This window comes from Taurulus bubalis (genome assembly GCF_910589615.1).
Source record: "Taurulus bubalis genome assembly, chromosome: 14".
NCBI lineage: Eukaryota > Metazoa > Chordata > Actinopteri > Perciformes > Cottidae > Taurulus > Taurulus bubalis.
In genome coordinates, this window is record NC_136602.1 from 7,314,272 (window position 1) to 7,335,191 (window position 20,920).

General features: G+C 40.9%; 1 protein-coding gene across 1 annotated transcript in view; it reads right to left on the minus strand.

Moving 5' to 3' along the window:
* Positions 1-5,986: 5,986 nt before the first annotated feature.
* camkmt (calmodulin-lysine N-methyltransferase) overlaps positions 5,987-20,920 on the minus strand; it is a gene marked incomplete at both ends in the record, with an annotated part of 92,431 nt that continues 77,497 nt past the window's right edge. The window contains 3 exons of the mRNA XM_079229469.1: positions 5,987-6,085; positions 13,657-13,788; positions 15,742-15,805. Coding sequence (XP_079085595.1) covers positions 5,987-6,085; positions 13,657-13,788; positions 15,742-15,805 — 295 coding nt within the window. The remainder of the gene's footprint in view (positions 6,086-13,656; positions 13,789-15,741; positions 15,806-20,920) is intronic.

The window sequence follows — 20,920 nt, forward strand, 5'->3', positions numbered from 1 at the left end:
TCAAATATATGTCAGTCAAAGGGAAGGCAGGGACTGTGTTGGTATACAGCGTGTGTGTGTATGTGTGTGTGTTTGCTGTCAGTGGTAGTGTGCCATGTTGCGGTGGAAACCAGCCCACGGCCCTGGGGATGCCAGCTAGCTGCCGGCAGAGTATCAACAAAGCACAACATGACACAACATGGCTGGACTGCAGCTGAGCCCGTGGTGAGCGTGGTGAAGATGGTTTGTGTATTCGTCAATGTGTGTGTTTGCATGCCGGGTTTGTTTGCATGCATCGGCTTACGTGTGTGTGTGTGTGTGTGTGTGTGTGTGTGTGTGTGTGTGTGTGTGTGTGTGTGTTTGGAGTAAAGGGGTCACCATGTTGGCTGCCGGCTGCCTTGTCTGCTTTTCAAAAGATTAATTAAAGTTACATTTTTACACATATAATTAGCAGTCACTGGGGAAGCGTAATGTACTTTAACTTTTCATATCAACAATGGATCAAATCATAATGTCACTATGTCGCTCATAGTGACATTATGACCAGACTCTGCAGCCCCCATCAGCTGTGTTGGGCTTGTATGTGTCTTTTAGCTTATTTCTTCTGGTTTTTGGGCCCACAACTTCACGGTTTTGGTTCAGTAAGGCCACAAGGCTCTCATAAAGCCACTGTACGCTACCTGCCCAGCACCAAACAGCAGACACACAAAGTAGCAACCAGCTGGTGAACAAAGTGGAGCATTTAGCTGCTAAACAGACAGATATGTCCCACAGGAGCTAAAAGGAGAGTTAATATTGGATGTGCCCACAGCTTCTTCTTTTTTTTAAACGTTCAACATATCTTTATAACACTTATTCTGTTGGCCTAAAAGATAATTAGTGTAGAATTAAAGAAAAAATAGTGAAAGTGCAAGCAACTTGTATATGTTTAATTTCTGCCAAAGTAATCACTCAGAGAACACTCATTTGCATGGAGGGTGCTAAATCAAACGTAGGAACCCCTTCCATGTTAACAACAATGTTGTTGACTTTCATCAGCCACCCCTCACTTCCTTCCAGTCATTACTCTTTCCCTTACTCCCTCTGTCCCCTTATTCCTCCTCCCCTGTACTCGCCTGTCTCCCCCTCTCCTCTTTTCCTCCCCTCTCCATCTTGACACAGTGCACTGAGCCTAATCGTGGATAATTGGGTAGGAGGGGCAGTGGGCTGGCCTTGCCTTTGTGTGCAAAGGGCAAGTGGTCAAGTTAATGGGGCCCTTGTGTCGAGGCTGGAGCACTCTGTCTCTCTCTTTTTCTCTGTTCGATCACTCACTCCGCCAGTCAATCTTAGTCTCTCAGTCAGCTTCTCTTTTCTTTCACGGCTGAAGCTTTTTCCCCCCGCAGTTTCGATCTAGTTTCGCCCCATTTCCAGTGGTCTCACTTCGTCTTTCCTTCCAACCATTCAGTATGTCTTGTCCAATGTATTTTCTCTCCTCCTCCTCCTCCTCTGCCCTCTTGTCTTTTTCAGCCTCTCTCTTTCTCTTCTTTCTCTGTTTGCAGCTTGCTCTATCGCTTCTCACTGTCTCTACAGCAGAGTGTTGGGGAGGAGAGAACAGACCTCTTTAAAATATCAAAAGACCGATCAGGAGGCCTCGCTGGTCCCTCCCTTTTGCCAACTCCCCCTCCCTCCTTCCGACTGATAAACAGAAGAGTGAGCTTGCAGGATTAGCTGTTGTGTACTACCTTCCCTCCCTCCTTTATCCCTCTCTCTTTTCTTCCTGTGGAGGGGTAGACTGTTGACTGGGCTTGATATGTGTGTGTGTGTGTGTGTGTGTGTGTGTGTGTGTGTGTGTGTGTGTGTGTGTGTCTGTGTTACCTTGTCTGGCATCAGCTTAGCCTGCAGGAGGCCATTGTGTTTGAAACCCAGGCCACAGCCGATCTGGGCCCCAAAGGAAACTTTATTACATCTGTGAACATTTCACGCTGGATTGTTAATAATGAAACACACACGTTTTACACAATTAGCTTTGTCAAGCACCTCCACATGATAAGCATGCATTATATAAATCATTACAGAAGATCTATAGACATCTGCAAGGTGGCAGATAATGCATTGTTTTTTTATTGATTTTGTGGTACTAAAAATGTTAAATGAATTACATATTTTTTGTAAGAATTATAATTAATTTTTGCAAAAGGTTTCAGAAATTAAAGAATATTGCAGCTATAGCTGATGTGTTCAATTGTCCATTCTCAAATGAAAAAAAAGTCCAGAGTCCCAAATTTCTTGAAGAAAACATATTTATTTAGTATTCATTCATAAAACATCGCCCACCCTTAGACTGTGTTGAAGAAAAATGTCTTTTAGGTCCAATTCTGTGGTATGTTTTAGATGAGTTTTAACCAATGCACAGTGAAGACCGAGTTCACAGCAAAGCTGCAGAATTCTATCTAACCAGAGTGAGCTCTGGCCATGATAATATTCAGGGTTACAGGAAATAACAGTTAAACAAAAGGGCAAAGCTCCTCAGGAAGGACAAGGGATCTCAAACTATCCCGAGATGGGTATTCGTTGTCAGTTCAGGGGGTGAACTCAACTCACAAGTCTGTAGTAGCGGATTGTCACAGGCTCGATACAGGTCTGTTTTACAGAGCAAAAGGAGGTTTGATGCATTACGTTGTGGCCTCTTACAGGGCTGGTCTGGGCTCTCTTCACACTACACCAAAATATTTCACTCACAGAAGTTTGTTACTAATGTAAAATAGTTTCTGTCTGCACAGGCGTTACTGTTACAGACAGAACTGGCAGGAATACACAAAGGCAATATAAAAGAATACAGTTCATACAATTTAAAGATATGAACTATTATTCTACAACTGCAAAGTATAACATTTGTCACCCATTAATTACAGTGAAGCAGAGATAATTTGGGAAAAACTCCCTCTATGAGGCCATGTCCACACTAAAGTGGATGAATTATAATATTTGTTTGTGTCAAACCCCAAAATAATATAAATCACACAATAATTGTACATCCATATTTTTGAAAGTGTCTAGTGTGCTACAAAGTGAAATGCTAAAATAACAGCTTCAACTTTATTCACATCAATTCTGTTTTTGATGGCCGAAAAAAAAAAAAAGGATCGGTGTGGATAGAAGGATCCAAGTAGATTTACATTGATCAGGATAAGTGTGGACTTGGCCTGCAAATGACCAACAATTTTAAGAATTCTGTTTGATAATCCAAATAATAGCCTCGCTGAGACATCCCACAATACAGTGACATAAATCTGTTGGAATAGAGCATTCCTGCATGGCATTTGCCCAAGGTCATTCTCAGCAGCAGCACACGACCTGCTCGGAATAACACTGACTATCAGTGGTCTGTTGTTTGATGTCACAGTGACAAGTGTCCTAGCACACAGCACTAATAGCAAGACTACAAGTGACGACATCACTGTCTGAAAAACGTGACATCACAGCAGATGGTCGGTGCACCAGGTGAAGCTTTTGCCACAAACAGAGGCGGTGATGTTGCAAGGAGCAGCAACGCAACACGGAGAAAACAGTGGTGCTCACTGTTAGTGGTGGTGACGTCGCACGAGACAGTGATGAGGTCACTGTACACATTCACAGTCGGGATGGTATTTATGTGTTAGCCCACAGATATCAAAGGTATACAAGCAAACTGCATTATAGATAAAAATGCAATTAAACACACTTCTAAACCTTTCGCAATAGGGACGTTCTTTGCAATGCAATTTAAGTCCTCAAAGCATTGAGACCACTGATAAAACTGGCTTAATTTACTTTTCTGAGTAGTTACACACAGGGAATACCTCTCATTTGTGAAGGTGGATTATTTTCTCAACAAGAGGGATGCAAACAACAGCCACAGGGAGATACTGCATAGCTTCTTGGCTGCTGTATAAAACAATGGATCACAGTGAAATATGGAAACACTTTACTAGTGATAGGTACAACTTTAGGCTCGAGTGGCCCACTGACACTTGGCGTTTCTTTAATACCACAAGAAACAGAAAACAGCTGAACGCATGGAAAAAGACCTGAGTAGAACGATTAATTGTGCCGATAGAAAAAATGCAAACAGAAAATGGAGAAGCAATTGGTTTGAAATGTGTAAAGTGTTTGCTTTTGAGGCTATGAGCAGCATGTGCAACTTTCAACTATGGTTGCACATAGTCTATCAATATGAAATCCTATTCTAAGCATGTCCACTGGATGTGTTGTATGACTGTTCAAGCACTATGTTTTTCAAATGATTTCAAATGTTGTTTCCAGATGGTTTGCAGACACTTTCTGTGTTATTCATGCAAACTGAAAACAAATTTGCAGCTCATTTATGAAAAGATACTTTTTTTCGTTTGTATCTGTACCTTCTGAATAGTGTATATTAGCAGAAAGAAAAACGTAGTTGTGCTGTATATATGCTTAAAGACGGAATCAATAACAAATGAACACAACAATACATATTAATATAGGCTTTGCATACATTCAAAAGTGAGTGTAGCCCTTCAAAAACCTGTGAAGCATGAACTTTGATAATGTGGCCACAGAGCCAGTGGACATTGGCACACCAGCTAGACTGGCAGCAGATTGTCTGCACCACGTAGACATTCGGGGTAAGAGACCATTGATATGTCTGTATCACACAAAACAAGAAGAACAGAAAAAGGAGAAAAAAAGATGCAAAGAAATCCTGCTCTGTACAGCTATTAATCTGTTCCACAGTATTGGGGTCAGTAGTCAATAAGTGTGAGTAGCAGGAGTCATGATACCTCATGTGCATGTATTCTCTCTGTATGTCTCTCTTCAGACACACACTTCCTGAAGGTGGGTTCAGATTAAGTGCATTTAGCAGCTGCCATAGGATCTGAGTGTTTGAGGCGCAATTGTGGCGGAATTGTCGTATCTGATGCACAATTCAAACTAATTGTAATACCAACAGAGCTGTGTAAAATCAATTTACAATGGGATATAGTGTGGACTGCTTTTATCCGTGGCGATGTCGCTGCGTACTATGCTAACTGTAGCTCCAGGGCAGCAACAACTGCCTCAATATGTTAATGTACTATTGAAAGAAATGCACAAAATAAGTTCTTAATACTGACCTCTGACTGGGATGAATGATTTGCATTAAAAGAAATTAAAGCGGGGGAAGAAGGGAACAAAGAGAAATAAAAGAAACACAAAGGAAACTGTGAGCTGCTCCACAGTCTGTGATGGTTAATGAATTAGAGCTCGCCTCCATGCTGGGGCCAGAAACACAGTAGCATAGGTTAATACTGACAGGTTAAAGAGGGCAAACTGACACTTACAGTAGGACTGATGGAGGAAATGTCCATGTCACTGACTAAACAACTGACTGACGTGTTGGCTGGCATAATGACTGGATTACTGGCTAATTACCATAATAGGTAATTGAATAGACTGGTTACTTGCCTGGACGGCCAGATGACTGCTTGGCAATGTGGTTCTTGGATTGGTACTTTCTTGGATGGCTGATTAACTGCAGGGAGGAGGCAAACTGATTTAAGGGCTGACTGGCCGAGTGACTATTGTGGAGTAGGGCCGTAGTTATTTGGCATATGGCGGATGGTTAAAACTAACTAGGATGGAATATATCCGCCTCTCCTTTTTCTTCCTCCTAAGCCACAGTCAACGTGTCATCCACTGCTTTGGACATGAGCTTGTTCTTCAACACTTCAAACTGAAAAACATGCATGCTCAGATTGTTTTTCCAAGCCATGCATCATCTGATAATAAATCCTTTCGGTGGTCAATGTATCTATATGAAAAATGCCTCAAATGTGACCACAATTATTTTTGCTCTCTATGATATTGGGACCAACGAAACCCTACTGTATTGGGAAACAGCTCTGTCAATGTATTGCTTCCTCTTCACTTGGATGACTTGATGACATGACTCTGTAGCATCATTCCAGCTCAAATAGCCAAAGGTATGTGGAGTGGTAGCGTGTAGAGCTGGGGGCTCACTTGTTTGGGTTTACAGAGTGTGGCTGACAGGTTGAGGTCCTTTGGTCAGGGTGATGAGGAGAGGGTAGTGGATGTTCTCATCGTATGCATCTTTTCCCTCCGTCAGCATCTGAGAAACACACAACATGAAGAGCATTAGCTAGGCCCATAACATCTACAGAAAATATATATCCAATATTTCAGTTTGGAAAAATATTTTTCTCTAATTTCATTAACACTTATAATACTTCAGAGTGTCCTGGTTGCCCATGGATTGCACATCATCGGCTGTTTGAGTAATTGGTTGCATATGTAACCCCCTCAACTCCTGCCACCTTTCCATAACCAGCTGTTCGCTGTCATGGTTATGGAAGCTATAAATGTATTACTTTAATTCTATCTAATTTCTCTAATTTCCTTATTCTCCTCTGTGAACCTTTCATTTGAAAAGCCTGTCAATCATAATCATGCTTGGCACCTGAAAGATCAGGTCACGATAATTAGTGATAACATTATGCTGTAAAGCTCATAACTGGATAATATTGAATAGAATGTGCTGCTCATCAGCTGAAAAAACACTGAAGCGGAAACACGACAGAAAATAAACAACTCTAACCATTGAAATTAAATATTACCACTGCAGAACTCTTAACAGCCGTTCATAGTTTATATGCCTTGCCTTATTAAATTGCTGATTCATTTTCTGTAAATCAATTAATCAACTAATGGTTCCAGCTCAAGTGTGCATACTCCTGCACACACACACACACACACACACACACACACACACACACACACACACACACACACAGTTTTGTGGGATGCCCGTGTGCCCTTTTAAGCAGACTTGGCAGTTTGGGCATGTGCACCTGCTAATTAGCTCGCTCAGCGTCTGGCCAAATGATCAGAGACTTATGAAAGTGAGTTTAGTGGGTCTGCTCATGTGAGTGTGTGTGATTGTCTGTGTGTAGTGAGACCAGGATAGGGCAGAACTGTGTGAAAAGCTTTTTCTTTCACAACAAACAGAAACTCAAACTGACCCCAAATTCACTCCCGTCAGCAGCATGTAAGTAATATGCAAGTGACAGTCCAGCCAACTCAAACCTACTTACATCAACTCAAATGCTGACTTTGTGTTTGTTTCCCAACAAATAGGCACTTGTTGTGTCAATATTGCTCTTTATAAATATTAATCCTCAATTAAAGTGACTGTATATAGTTTTATTTTCTTCAACTCAGAGGTTGACCTTAGTGAAACTACAATCCCTGGAGAGGTCTTGCTTTATTCAGCCGTATTAGACACATAATACGTTGAAAAGACAGTTAAAACACAGTTATAAATGCATGTAATCTGCAGTGTAGTGTGTGTCTGCAGGTAGTGTGCAGTGATGGGGAAGTTCAAGAGGGGAACAGGGCTATGGACTTTGGGTAGTTGTTAGGAAGTGTTCAGGCTGACATTAGCACTGCATGATTAAACGCAATCCCCTATTCATTTCAATGAGACCACTGCATTCCCACAGCAGGGGCGCCAACATAGACAACGGCAAAAAGTTAAGTCAAGTCTCATTTACAGAGCACATTTGAAAAGAACAGGTGTTGATCGAAGTGCTTTAAAGGGTATCTACATTTTTTAAATATGACATATATATTACATTGTTTAATATAAATAATTAAAACAAAATAAATAGCTAAATAACAATAACGTACAAAATAAAAAAGAATGTTATCCCATGAAAAAGTTGAGGCTCACTCTACACATTACAGGTAGACCTTTTATTAACATTACTTAATTATTGATCCATTATCCATATAAATGTACACGTATCTGATGGAAGTATGAAGGTGTAAAACCAGAAAAAGTGGTGGTCCTGAACATTTCTTAAAAAAAAGAATCCACAATGTCACAACACTAGTGTGATTTAAGTTGCTCCCACACATACAACCAGTCCTCCCAGTGAGACGCCTTCACCGATACAGCGCCTCTCCCCATTTCGCCTTTTTCAAATTTCTCCCCTTTCCTGCTGAATATGAACAAACTGCTCGCGTCTGCCTTACACCGCCCCCCCTCCCCACCGCCCAGTACCCTTCATGTGCGTTATCTTCCTGTGGCCGTCCCTCCAGGCACCGGCCGATGGTTGAACCTCTGACCCCCAGAGAGAGAAAGAGAGAGAGCAGACAACCCAGGGGTGGTTGGGCGTGGAGGGGCAGCTGCCTGCCCCCTGTGCTAAGCCCGGTAAGGGGACCACAGCCAGCATTCACATTCAAATTCTACCAGGCGGAAGGAGCAAGGAAGCGATAGATGGAGGGTTGGAGCGGGAGGGTGGGGGCCTTAACACGGTGAGGGCTAAGAGCTTGCAGAGGTGAAAAGTTTAACAAGCAAAGCTGTTCCTCCTGATCGCAGGCTGCCTAATCAGCTTCATGGGTGGCTGGCTAAATCGGCTCTCAACGCGACCCCCCACCCCACCAACCTTTTCTCTTCTTTTTTTTCCCTTTCCTAGGTCATTTATTGTATTGCCACTTTCGCCCCAGCTTCTGTCTCCCTCTCTCGTGCTCTCATTTTGCCTCTCTATTTCTCTGCCCACTTCTTTTTTTTCTTCTTCCGATTATTCTTGCCCTGCTTGTATAGACCGGAGAGAAAGTGAACACGCTGGAAATAGAGAGAGGAGGGAGCTTTGAGACAAGGGAGGGATGGATGAACCGGATGTCTGGGGTCTCTCTCTCTGCAGGATTAGGAAACAGAGAATGAGGGATTGGGTGGATGGAGAGACGAGTAGAAGAAGGGATAGAAGGACAGGCTTGAATAAATAGAGAAGTGGGTCGTGATGTAGGAAATGGGAAGATAGAGGGGAGCAGAGGGTGGGAGAGTGGAGAAGGGTGAAGGAAGATATAGGGGGGAGGGAGGAAGGAGGTGGCCGGGCAGCTGAGGGGGAAGAGAGGAAAAGAATAAAAGAGGGAAACAGAACGAAAGAGGCAGGGAAATGAGTGTGAGTGCATGGACACAGTGGGGATACTATTTATGCATGTGAGAGAGACGGGGGAGGTACACACGTGTGTGTGTGTATGTGTGTGTGTGTGTGTGTGTGTGTGTGTGTGTGTTTGAGAGAAATTAAAATTCATGACTCTCTCTTCACAACCATTTGAGTAACAAGATTAAGATGGCGGGTTAGAAAATAGCGCTGGCATTATCAGGCTGCTTGCAGTCCCTCCAGCTGCTTGCCTCTCTATTCCACAACAGTGGGGATAAGAGGATAACGCGCTAGCCCTGTCTGCCCGTCCCAGCACACGCCTCACACACACACGTACACACGTACACACGTACACACACACACACACACACACACACACACACACACACACACACACACACACACACACACACACATTACCGCTGCACATCGGGCCTGCCTGCTGTCTGTAGTCCTTCGAGTGTGTTTGTGTCACAGGGTGAAAGTGTGTCTATGTTTGGAGAGTAGTGAGCTGGGGGTCTAGAGACGGTTTGTAAAGAACTGCTAAAAACACTCCCTGCTCTCTCTCTCTCGCTCTCTTTCTCCACACAAACCCGCACAAAGCAAACATTAAGATAGGCAGCATATTCCAAACTAAATCAAATGTGACTTAAATCTAGCACAGCGAGGAATACAGGGATACGCACAGCCACTGCAGGAGCTTGTGATTAAAGCCCATAAAAAGAAATAAACTCGGACTCATTTAGAAACTCAACCAGTTACAGGATATTGTTGCACGGCTGTGTGAATATTTAAAGAAGTTTGGATTTTTATTGCAGTGGAACGGAAGCTTGAGCCGGAACTCGGTATTATCATTTTGCTGCTTCTCAGTTGCATCAGATAAATACGTTGTCCATGCTAATGATTCAATATGCACTAGAAAACCAACAACACGAGGGTTTTGTCGGATGTAAGTGCTAATTTACGCCGGTTACAGGAGATAACGTCGCTCCGACTGACGGAAGAGAACCGTGTGGAGAACCTTTAACATCAGAACACAGTTTATTTATTCAACAACATCGATATCTTGATATTAATTAATATCTGTAACAACCATATCTGTAACATATCACAAATATTTGAACTACACTATGCAGTGGCCTATAATCTGTGCTTCTAATTAAATGATTAATTATTACATATTTAGTTGTTTGTTAAAGTTATGTAAAGCGGAATCAGAATCGGTTCACTATTTTACAAGTTCAAAATGAAAGATGTGCAAGCTCAATTCATTTTGACAATTTTCTCATTAACATAACACATTAGATACATTTTACCCAGTGACTGAGGCAAAGACTAAAAGTGAATTGTGTGTTATATAAAGATAGTATTTGCTTATGAATTATATTACATATTTTCACATCTTAATTGTCAGTTTTAAAAAAGTTAACTTTTCAGTATCATGTACTTCCTCAAAAGTACTACACCTGATTTTGATGGAGACTTCTTTGATTTCTTTTTTTAAGCTATTGTGAGAGAAAATCCTTAGTGTGTGTTCCACTGCCGGTTCTGATACGCTTTTTTCTTGTGTTCTGGTCCACCAACTGAAAGTAAATATAGTTGAAGAAAGCTAATCTGTAGTGCAAATGAGTAGCAGCTGCTAATTTGGCTGTGTGTGTGTGTGTGTGTGTGTGTGTGTGTGTGTGTGTGTGTGTGTGTGTGTGTGTGTGTGTGTGTGTGTGTGTGTGTGTCCATTGGTAGTGTATGTTTCACTGTGATATCATCATGTGGTGTGTGTTTGTGTGTAATGTCTAGCCAATATGCTGTCTGAGTGATGTCTGGTCTGTGATATAGCTTGTTTCTTAGCTGTGTGTGTGTGTGTGTGTGTGTGTGTGTGTGTGTGTGTGTGTGTGTGTGTGTGTGTGTGTATGTGCGCGTGTGTGTGTGTGTGTGTGTGTGTGTAGAATGGTCAGTCAGGCACATACAAGCACACACACAGAAAGCCACACAGGGGTTGTTCAGAGTGTTCATCAGAAGATAAGCAGAGGAGACTTAATCACCTTCTGATGTGAGGGGGGCACTTCAACTTGTCCTCATATCCACACGCAGCACCTGACCCCACTGTGTGTGTGTGTGTGTGTGTGTGTGTGCGTGTGCGTGTGCGTGTGCGTGTGTGTGTGTGTGTGTGTGCTGTTTGTGTCAGGCAGATGGAAGTGTGCATTTCAGTGTGAGCCTAATGGTCTGACATTCCCTTTGCATGCCGAAGAAAAGAAAGAAACACTAGCATAATTTCACAGTGTTTCATTTTATAATTTTTACATCTCACACCATTTTTATTATGAATTTCACTGGTCACATTCTTTTGTTAAGCAACTCTCACCACTAAAACTGATCTGAGCGGCAATTTTCCCAAGCGGTTGAGGTGCTGAACCACTAGAATTATTCAATAGCGGTATTCTGTGGCCTTGAAGCCAAATCAATTCTCTCCGTAGCTTTTTCAAACAAAGTTGTGTTTCTTTTACATTTCAGGCAATGGCAGCATCCACTTTAATCCCACGGACGCTACTTCTTTCTTTTGTCCCTTTTACCTTCTTTGTTTCTCTGTTACCCCTTTCTTCCTTCCATCGGAGTCAGTTCTTATTGTTTTCAAGAATTTAGTGTCCTTTACTGAAACAACTTCTTGTGCGGTTTCCACTTCACCTGAGGCCAAAACCATCGACTATAAGACATTTCATCTGAAGCCATTACTCTTAAATGTAATGTGGTTTCCAGGTGTTTGTGTTTTTTCAGTTTAGAGAGATTCTCTACATATATTTCCCCCTCTTGTCTGAAATATTTGTAAAGCAACTGTTTGTGCATTTGTTTTAACCTGGAGGGGAAACTAAACTGAATATTTACATTTTTAACTTGTCCTCATTTAATCAGGGTTATTTTAAAATAAAAATATATATAAATCAGAAAAAATATATATATTCATATAATACTTATTCCATTAAATTCACTGGCACATTCTTTACCAGTCCAGGAAATCTGATGGTATTGTACTGTACACACAAGTTACAGTACTGGTTTAAGGACAGGGAAAGATGGTGGCTTTGGTTAATTACTTAATGCGTAATTGAATCTCATTGTGTTTCAAGTCATGGTGGATTAAAACAAAATGTATAACCAAAACCACTATCTTTGCCAGACCTAAACTGAATGCTTCCATTGGCCTAAACATAAGCAAAACATTTCCTTTTCATGTCGAGAGAAATGTAACCTGTTTGGCTTTACTTTTTCAACTAAATGTCTTTGCTAATTTAAATGAGTTATACATTAACATCTTAACTTCTTAAGGCACAGGGTTTGCACAAACTGGTGACAGACTGTCCAGAATACCACGATCAGAAAGGCCTACTGGTACGTGTTTGATATGGACTTGATTATGGTCGCGTCATATGCCAGCAGATACCCCCGACCCTCTCACTGCAGCATGGGGTCGATTGTGAGTTGACCTCAGCCTGCCTTAAACCTGTCTTCAACCTGTAACTGTGTGCTCACCCTAAATGTGGTCTGAAAGGGTCCAGAGTCCCTTAGGTATAACATGTGTGAGCAATTGTGATGTTAAAATCTAGTGGAGGGCTAATAGTCAAGAGAGAGAAGGAGAGGAGTGAGGTTTTTCTCTGCTGAGGCTCCAGCCACTTTAACAGGCACTTTAATGGCCGGTCTGTCCAATTGTCCCACCAGTGTAGGTGAGCGTCTGTGCACCAATTTAGCCCACTCCTTGCTGTCCTGTTCTTCTGTAGCTGTGTATGTAATGGAGTTAACAGCTGGACTCCACTTCTTTAAACACTGCCTACTTGTGTGCTTTCTGTCACTTCTCTTTGTCAATGTCCTTCTCTCTCCTTCCCTCTCTCTCCCTCCGTCTTCCTCACTGTGCCAAGTTAAGGCCGCTTGTTTTAGCTTCGGTGTGTCTCACAAAGTGTCCCAAAGCATCAAACCACCGGCTAATACCATAGACTGTATAAAATAAGGACGCAGTCCTCGTGCGGTCACCCATAGGTGTCTGTACAACTGTCGTGAAGCTCAAAGTGGGTGGCTCCGCTCCGGCTCCAAAGCAATATATAAGAAGCAAATAAGAGGGTTCATCCGTGTCAATTAACCACCATGAATAATTACATTTTAGCATAGAATGAGGACTGCTGAGGATTCCCTGTTGTTCCCTTGACTTGGAATCCATCCTTTAATTTACACCAACCATTTTCTTACAACTGCTGCCTTTGTTAAAACATGAGGCAAGAAGATACTCAGGTGCGAGACATGAAGTCATCACAGAAACTGTTGTTTGGCTGAGAGTCAATACAGGAAACTTTAAGACATTCTTAAAAACTATTGAAGCACAAACAGTTGCACAGATCATGCATGCTGGTGTGGTGTTATTATAATATATATATATATATATATATATATATATATATATATATATATATATATATATATATATACATATATATATATGTATATACACATACATACATACATACATACATACATATATATATATATATATATATATATATATATATATATATATATATATATATATATATATATATATATATATATATATATATATATATAGTCAATAATCAGTCAGTCAGTAATTATATGAGCCTTTGACAGCATCAGTTTTGATTATGACTCTCAAAAGTACTTTTTTTTTAAATTTGGATACAGTGCTTTGGTGTCATGCTGACTTGAGCTGGCGTCTTACCTTTAAGTGAACATCCCAGACCTGAGCATCATACTGCTGGTGTTGAGAGGCACAGAGTCCGGCCTGCTGGGCCAGTTGACAAAACAGTCTCAGAGTTTCACCTCGCAGTGGAGCGAACACCAACGCCATGCCCTGGATAGAGGACGAGAGGATGGTGAGTACTTTCTGGAGTTGGATGGTGAACATCGTGGCATAGAGTACTTCACAACTCATTTCTCATAACACGTGTTGTTTAGCTTCACAAACACACACAGTTAGTTGCCTGTGTGTCTCTCTTTTCTTTGATTTGTAGGTCAATATTAACAAAGCTCCACTAACGCAACCAACCCTGGAAATATGAACACACACGTGTCGGTCTGACTCATGCGAGGTGTACAAGTGTTTGTGTCTGTGTGTGCGTGAAAAAGATAGAGAGACGGTTTGTATGTGCACATTCATCACAGACAAATACTAAGAGGATTACCAACAGGTTCAAAGTTTCTTTGAAATCCTTCAGCTTTCAGTTGTATTTCATGTTGATCGTGTTATTATTGTTTTAAATAAATGGACCAAAGAGGCATGGTCATGCAAACACACACATACGGGATCACGCTCGACAGATGATTTTTCATCTGTATATCCAGTTGCATCCCCCACACCTCCCTCTGTCTGTACACACAGCAAAAATCAAACAAACAACTCCTCCCAGCGCTAATCAGCTGATTAAGGGGATCCAGCCCACCGGATGGACCACCTTTGTCAGAAACAACAAATTAGTGCCATTAGATAGGAGAATTAATTGCTTTGTTAATTGCTTAATCAGCTTAGCAAATTATTAAATATTTGGCAAAGCTGGTTGTGGCAGCAGCAGTCTGATGGCCGACACTCAAATCATATTAGCCCCTGAATTATCTCCACTGGATTAAAGAGAGAGAGACATGAAGAGAGACTTAACACACAGATGTACAACAATGGCCAGATGTCATGTCTGTCATTCGACAACAGCAGCTTCTGCATTCAACTGCAACCGAGACACATATTCACGTTGTAGGTTGTACTGCAGATGTCACAGTGGGAAATGTCATCTGAGGGAACGCGTGTCACCGCTGGCAACAACCCGAACATAATATTAATCATATAATCCTTTTGTCTTTCTAGTTACCTCTGTCGCTTGTAAAAAAAATGGAACACAAAAACTGTATTTTAAAGGGTTAGTTAACCTTTTTTTGTAAAGACATTTTCTCACTTACGGAATGTGGTATCAAACCAAGTGGACGGTTTTATTATCTGTCGCTGAGCTCCTAATGAAAACAGTTCAAAGCGCGGTCTGTTTTCTGGTTGCTGTTTAATTTTGATTTTAGTGTCATTGTTTATAATTTGAGTGAACTGACACTTTAATGACTTGCTGCTGATCTGCAAACCACATTATAACCTGCATGTTTCTGTTTCACCATCCAAAAAAAAAACAAGAAGAAAGTCAATGTTGAGATTCTTAACGAAGAGAAATGTATCTTCCCCCATTTCTCTCATTTCGCATCTCTCCTCACTGTCCTTACTCACACCTTTTCCATTCCTCTCCCTCCTCCTCTCCTTCATCATCCCTTCCTGTGTCCTCTTCTCCTCCTCTTTCTTCTTCCTCCTATCTCCTTCCCTCCAGTCCTGTTTTCACCTCTTTTTCATAAACAGATATTCTGGCCTCTGTACTTGAAACGCTCCCCCTCCTCCCTCAGATGAATAGAAACCTCAACCCGATCTCTTCCAGCCTTTTGCTTTCTTTCCCCCATGTGCTTTGGCTGTCACAGCGTGGGGTCTTATCGTGAGGCCAAAAGGGAGAAGTTGCCTCAGATTTATGATTAAGGGAAGGCAGGGGAGAGAGAGACGGAGATCAGAGCGATGCATTCAAGTTGCTCATAATAAGCATTAAAGCATTACATGATATTAATCCTGTCAGACTATTAATGTGTTTAGGGTTATGATTGAGAAGAGTGGGGTGGTGATTTAGAGGAAAGGGATAAGCATATATGTATAGTACACACACACACACACACACACACACACACACACACACACACACACACACACACACACACACACACACACACTTACGTTGGGTCGCAGTAATCTCCTTATAGCATCAACCAGGCTGGCTCTGTACTGGTCGAGAAACAAACTGGGAGGAAGAAGGAGAGACGGGTTAGAATGGATTCCTATGATAGCAGCTCAAGATAAAGCAGCAGGCTATTTATTTTCTTTTGTCCACAAATAAATCCTCCAACAGGAAGAAGGGGAAAAACAATTTGCATGAGTAAGATGCTCTTCCTTTTTGTTTACGTTTGAGTTTCCGTGTGTATTCACCTCAGTCTGTATTCGAGGCATTGAGAGGAGTGCAGAACATCAGAAAATCCAGCGGCACAGATACCATCGCCTCCAGTAAACACACACGTGCGCGCGCAGACATACACACTATTATGGGGCACTTCAAAGTAGCGCCAAAATCACCTTGAATTTGTGGAATTAATACCTGCAGTGTGCACTCTGAAGTTTATAGCAAGATATGAGTAGAAAAACAACACACAAAGGAAAAGTAAATCAGAAATGAATGAGTAATTAACTGGCTCCATTGTACACTAAACACAAGTGTACTGTAACAAGCATGTGTCTATGGGAGAGACTGTGCACATGTGAATTAGAGCACTCGTGCTTGTGTGTTTTTTTTCACAATATGTGCAACTTCACAAACAAAATGATTAGCACCACCAAAGATTAATTTTAGGACAACAAACATTTCTGAGAATTTCAGTGGACAGAAGAGAAATGTGAGTTATATACTGACAAAAAAAAAGGTTGTGTTGGGGAGGCCATGATAATCTGCTCCTTGTAACATGTTTAAAACCCTGATATAAATATTGTAGCACACACACGCACGCACATACATGCACACACACACACACACACACACACACACACACACACACACACACACACACGACTCCAATCATTCTAAACAAAGTAACACCTGTCTCTATTTCCACAAAGACAGATTCCAATCCATTATGCAAGTAAGTAGAGCAGTGTGTGTTTGTGTGTACCTATTATCACAGATGAGAGTGGAGTAATTTGACTAAAATGGAACAATACAGTGCAGATTTGACATAATCCCTCACATCCGTCCAACTGGTCAGCGGAGTGACAATCTGGACGTAACTTTCCATCACAGCCTCTGACCTGTCCTCACACGAAAATCCTCTGATCCCAGTGAGGAATGAGAGGTGCACGTCATAGAACCTCCTCTCTGCATCTCTGCCTACATCTACACAAAAGACAGGACTTACCAACACAAGCTCTCACCCAAACCAGGATGTGAGTCCGCCTGTGTGGAGTTTGTTTTTCTTCCGAGGTGAGACAGAGGTGCAAAGTTTATTTGACTTGAAAGGTGAGAGGTTTGTGTTTGGTTTATTTTGCCACCGATATGAGTTGACGGGAAAAGTGAGTGGTGAGAAAAATAGGAAGTGAGCTAAGTTGGGTGGAGGCAACAGCTGAAACGCACACACACACACACACACACACACACACACACACACACACACACACACACACACACACACACACACACACACACACACACACACACACACAGAGAGGGCAGGGGAAGGACATCATGTCATTAAGAGGGCAAAAAAAAAAGCCACAATCATTGCTGAAAAGGTTTTCCTTTCAAGACATCTACAACTACTGCCACTACAACATTGTGACATGACAAATAAAGATGAAGTAATCATAATAAAAAATACCCTTTAAGTCATGTACAGCCAGTCATTCAGAAAACAATCTAAAGTTTAAGATTAGTATTACAGTGGCAACAATTCGTAATATGAACAAAAACAGGGCAAAAAAAATGCTATGGAATATGGAAAAAATGGTACGAATACCAAATACAAACACATTTGTAAAATGTATCCATCAAGACAATAAACAGTGGAATATGAGCAATTGTAGATGTCTGCATTCATCAAAATGAGTGTATTTGTTTTGCGAGATGTGTGAATAAAAAACGCGTCTGATACACATACGGTCTAGACAGGGTTTTGCGTCGTTTTCATTTAAATCACACAATACAGTAGTGGTCGTTGCAGACACACCTGACAGACTGAATGCACCTTTCTACTTTCAATTTAAGACCTCTGTGACATATTTTTTTTGTTTTTATATTAGTTCTACACTGAATCATTTCAATAATTCTGCATTTGTGGATATGTTAGGGTTCTGTTAGTTCCAAGTGGTAGCATTGATTGCCTTTGACTTCTTTTACAGCTGACAAATGGTGCAAAAATCACTTAAATTAACTTTTCTGGCCTCTCTTCACTTTAAACATATAATAAAATGGAGACAAAGCAAAGTGATATTATATAATTTGCCACTCAGAGTAATGTCTCTTAGTGTATTACAACTTTTGGTTGGTGGTCATAGGTAAAAAACGCCAGTGCAATAATCTCAAATTGAGTTGCGTTCCCCTTTAAAGTCGCTTCTGAAGCCCCCAGACTGTCAGAGACCTATTGTCTCACACTGACCCGACCCCCACCCAGGACAGCCCTGCAGACTCCAGTCAAAATTTCCTGAAGGTCAAAGGTAACACAACGGCCGTGTGTGTGTGTGTGTGTGTGTGTGTGTGTGTGTGTGTGTGTGTGTGTGTGTGTGTGTGTGTGTGTGTGTGTGTGTGTAAGGGCGTTGCTGCTACATTTGTATGCTTGCACACATATGTGAACATACAGGATGTCGACAAGAGGTGAGGGTAAGTCCATGGAAACATATGACATCATCTATTAAGCATTCTTTAAGTGGAAATTCAATGGATAATATGCACGTTTTTTTTATCCCAAAATTCCTCCTAAATGTCCAAATTTGAAATGACAAACTTGCCGCTATTAGTCAGTAAGTAGTAGCCCTTTCAGTATGATTACATTTTTTTGGAAATTTTGTTGAGATTATTTAATCCCAGTCCATCCTGGAAACTCGTACTACTTGTTATGTCATGTGGGAAAACAAGAATAAAACAATTAAGATTGGAGTATCAACCTTATGACAGTGTAAACAAAAAGAAACAGAGCAACACACACAAACAATGCAGTGTATTAACCTATATCCTCTTAAAAACTCAGTTAACACCAAAACTATCATGCATCTCAACGCTGGTTTCACTTATTCATCCTATTAAGCAGTACACAAGGATGTGTGTGTGTAGTTGAAGGTCACTCTTAGAAAGCGACTTACACTTTTCTTGGCAAAGACATTAAGTGTGGCTTAAAGGACAACTTTGTTGAAGTGGTAAACAGGCTAGACACCTCTTGTTTTTACTCATATTAACTGAAACTGAATCTAAAAACAATTAACATACGATACCGAGTATTTTTGTGGGCAAAAAATGATATGAATTCTAAATATGTATTACTGTTCAACACCAGAATTGAAGTTACAACCTGAATGAGATCTGAAACAGATGAATAAAACAAATGTAGCACTGACACAAGTAAGGCCTGATGACACAAGGTCAATATATATATATATATATATATATATATATATATATATATATATATATATATATATATATATATATCATTACTTTAGTCTGGGTAACATTTTTCTCTCGACCTCAGGCAAATATTCTAATCATCTTAATTTGGTATGTACAACAAGTTTAGTGTCAGAAAATTAAAAACCAAACAAAGTGCTGCTATAAAAGATGCCTACATTAGTAAAATAAAATGAAAAAAGAAGTTAATTCTGAGGAAACTCATATAATGGAAACAGATGAAAGACAATTATGGTTCTTAGAGGGAGAAAAAAACAAGAAATGCAATAAATCATGCCTTAATCAAAATTATAATAATTTAAATTACTTGTAATAATTAGTTTGACAGTACAATATTGACTTAATTTGTATCAGCAATGTGATATTGACTTCAAGAATCTCATGAAGCCTTAACCTTGGCTAAAGATCTTCCAGAATTGACATATTCAATATATTCATATATCAATCATGCAGATGAAAGTAAAGAAAAAGCCCAAACGAGGGTGAGGATGCTTTTGCATAATAAATTAAACATAATGAAATGTTTCTTGATCATGACCTGCAAGCAGCACCCGCTCGCTTTATTGATTGTCTCATTGTCACCACACATGCAACAGACTGCCATTACATATTTGTGACCATCCAAGGCCTATTGTGCCATGTCATCACATGAAGATGTCCGCAGTGATGTGTTTGTCTGAGGAGAACTGTTCCATCCAGCTAACTGACAGTCGGCTCTTAAATGAAACACAAAAAAGGTGTCCATCAAAAGTGCACGTGTGGATTTATGCAAATTGCATAGATACAGTGCAAAAATAGATCAAATGCACACACGCACAAACTAACACACACATAAACAGGGCTTTATCTCAGAGCCCACACATGGACAGCTTTTGGAGAAAGCAGACATGCCAACATCTCAGCCAAGGATCCTCTGCCACACACATGCACACTGCAGGAATCCCTCCCTCTGCCTAAGTCTCTCTCTCTCACACACACACACACACACACACACACACACACACACAACTGTTTGTCTTTCTCTCTCTGAATCGCTTAGATTTCGACTGTCATGACTCCTCAATTTACTCGTTGAAAATTCATCAAATTCTACCCTCATTTAATATTCTAGAACAGGGGTGTCAAACATACGGCCCACCAGGAGGTCCAGTCCGGCCCGCGGGATAATTACCTGAGCCAGGACTCAAACCACTAATCCTCTGATTGTAAGACAGGCATGCTAACCATTGAGCCACAGTCACAATTGATTGCAGCACTGACATTACTAAAAATATTGCGAGGGAATCTGCAGAGGAGAGCCCAGGCAGGTAAACAGTGGGCTGATGTCTGAATTGTTGGTCTTTATTTTTCTAGTTTATTGAAGAAATACCTTTAAAATAGGGTTTATCATCCAAAAACCTTCACCAATGATTTAAACATAGAGAAATATTGTGGTTATGTATGCGTTATTGTGCTGTGATTTTACTGGCCCGGCCCCTTAACTAAAATGAGTTTGACGCCCCTGTTCTAAAATCTAGAGTCAAGGAATATGCCAAGATAGTTGCTTCAAGGGTTTCACTGCTGAACACAAGGATTCCCCTAAATGTGCAGGGTGTGTGTACTGGAGGTTTCAGGTTTCAAGTTTCCACAAATTAAAGTTGAAGACTGGATCATGCAACTGAGATTGAAACTTTTCTCGCTCAGCAGTTGAATGTG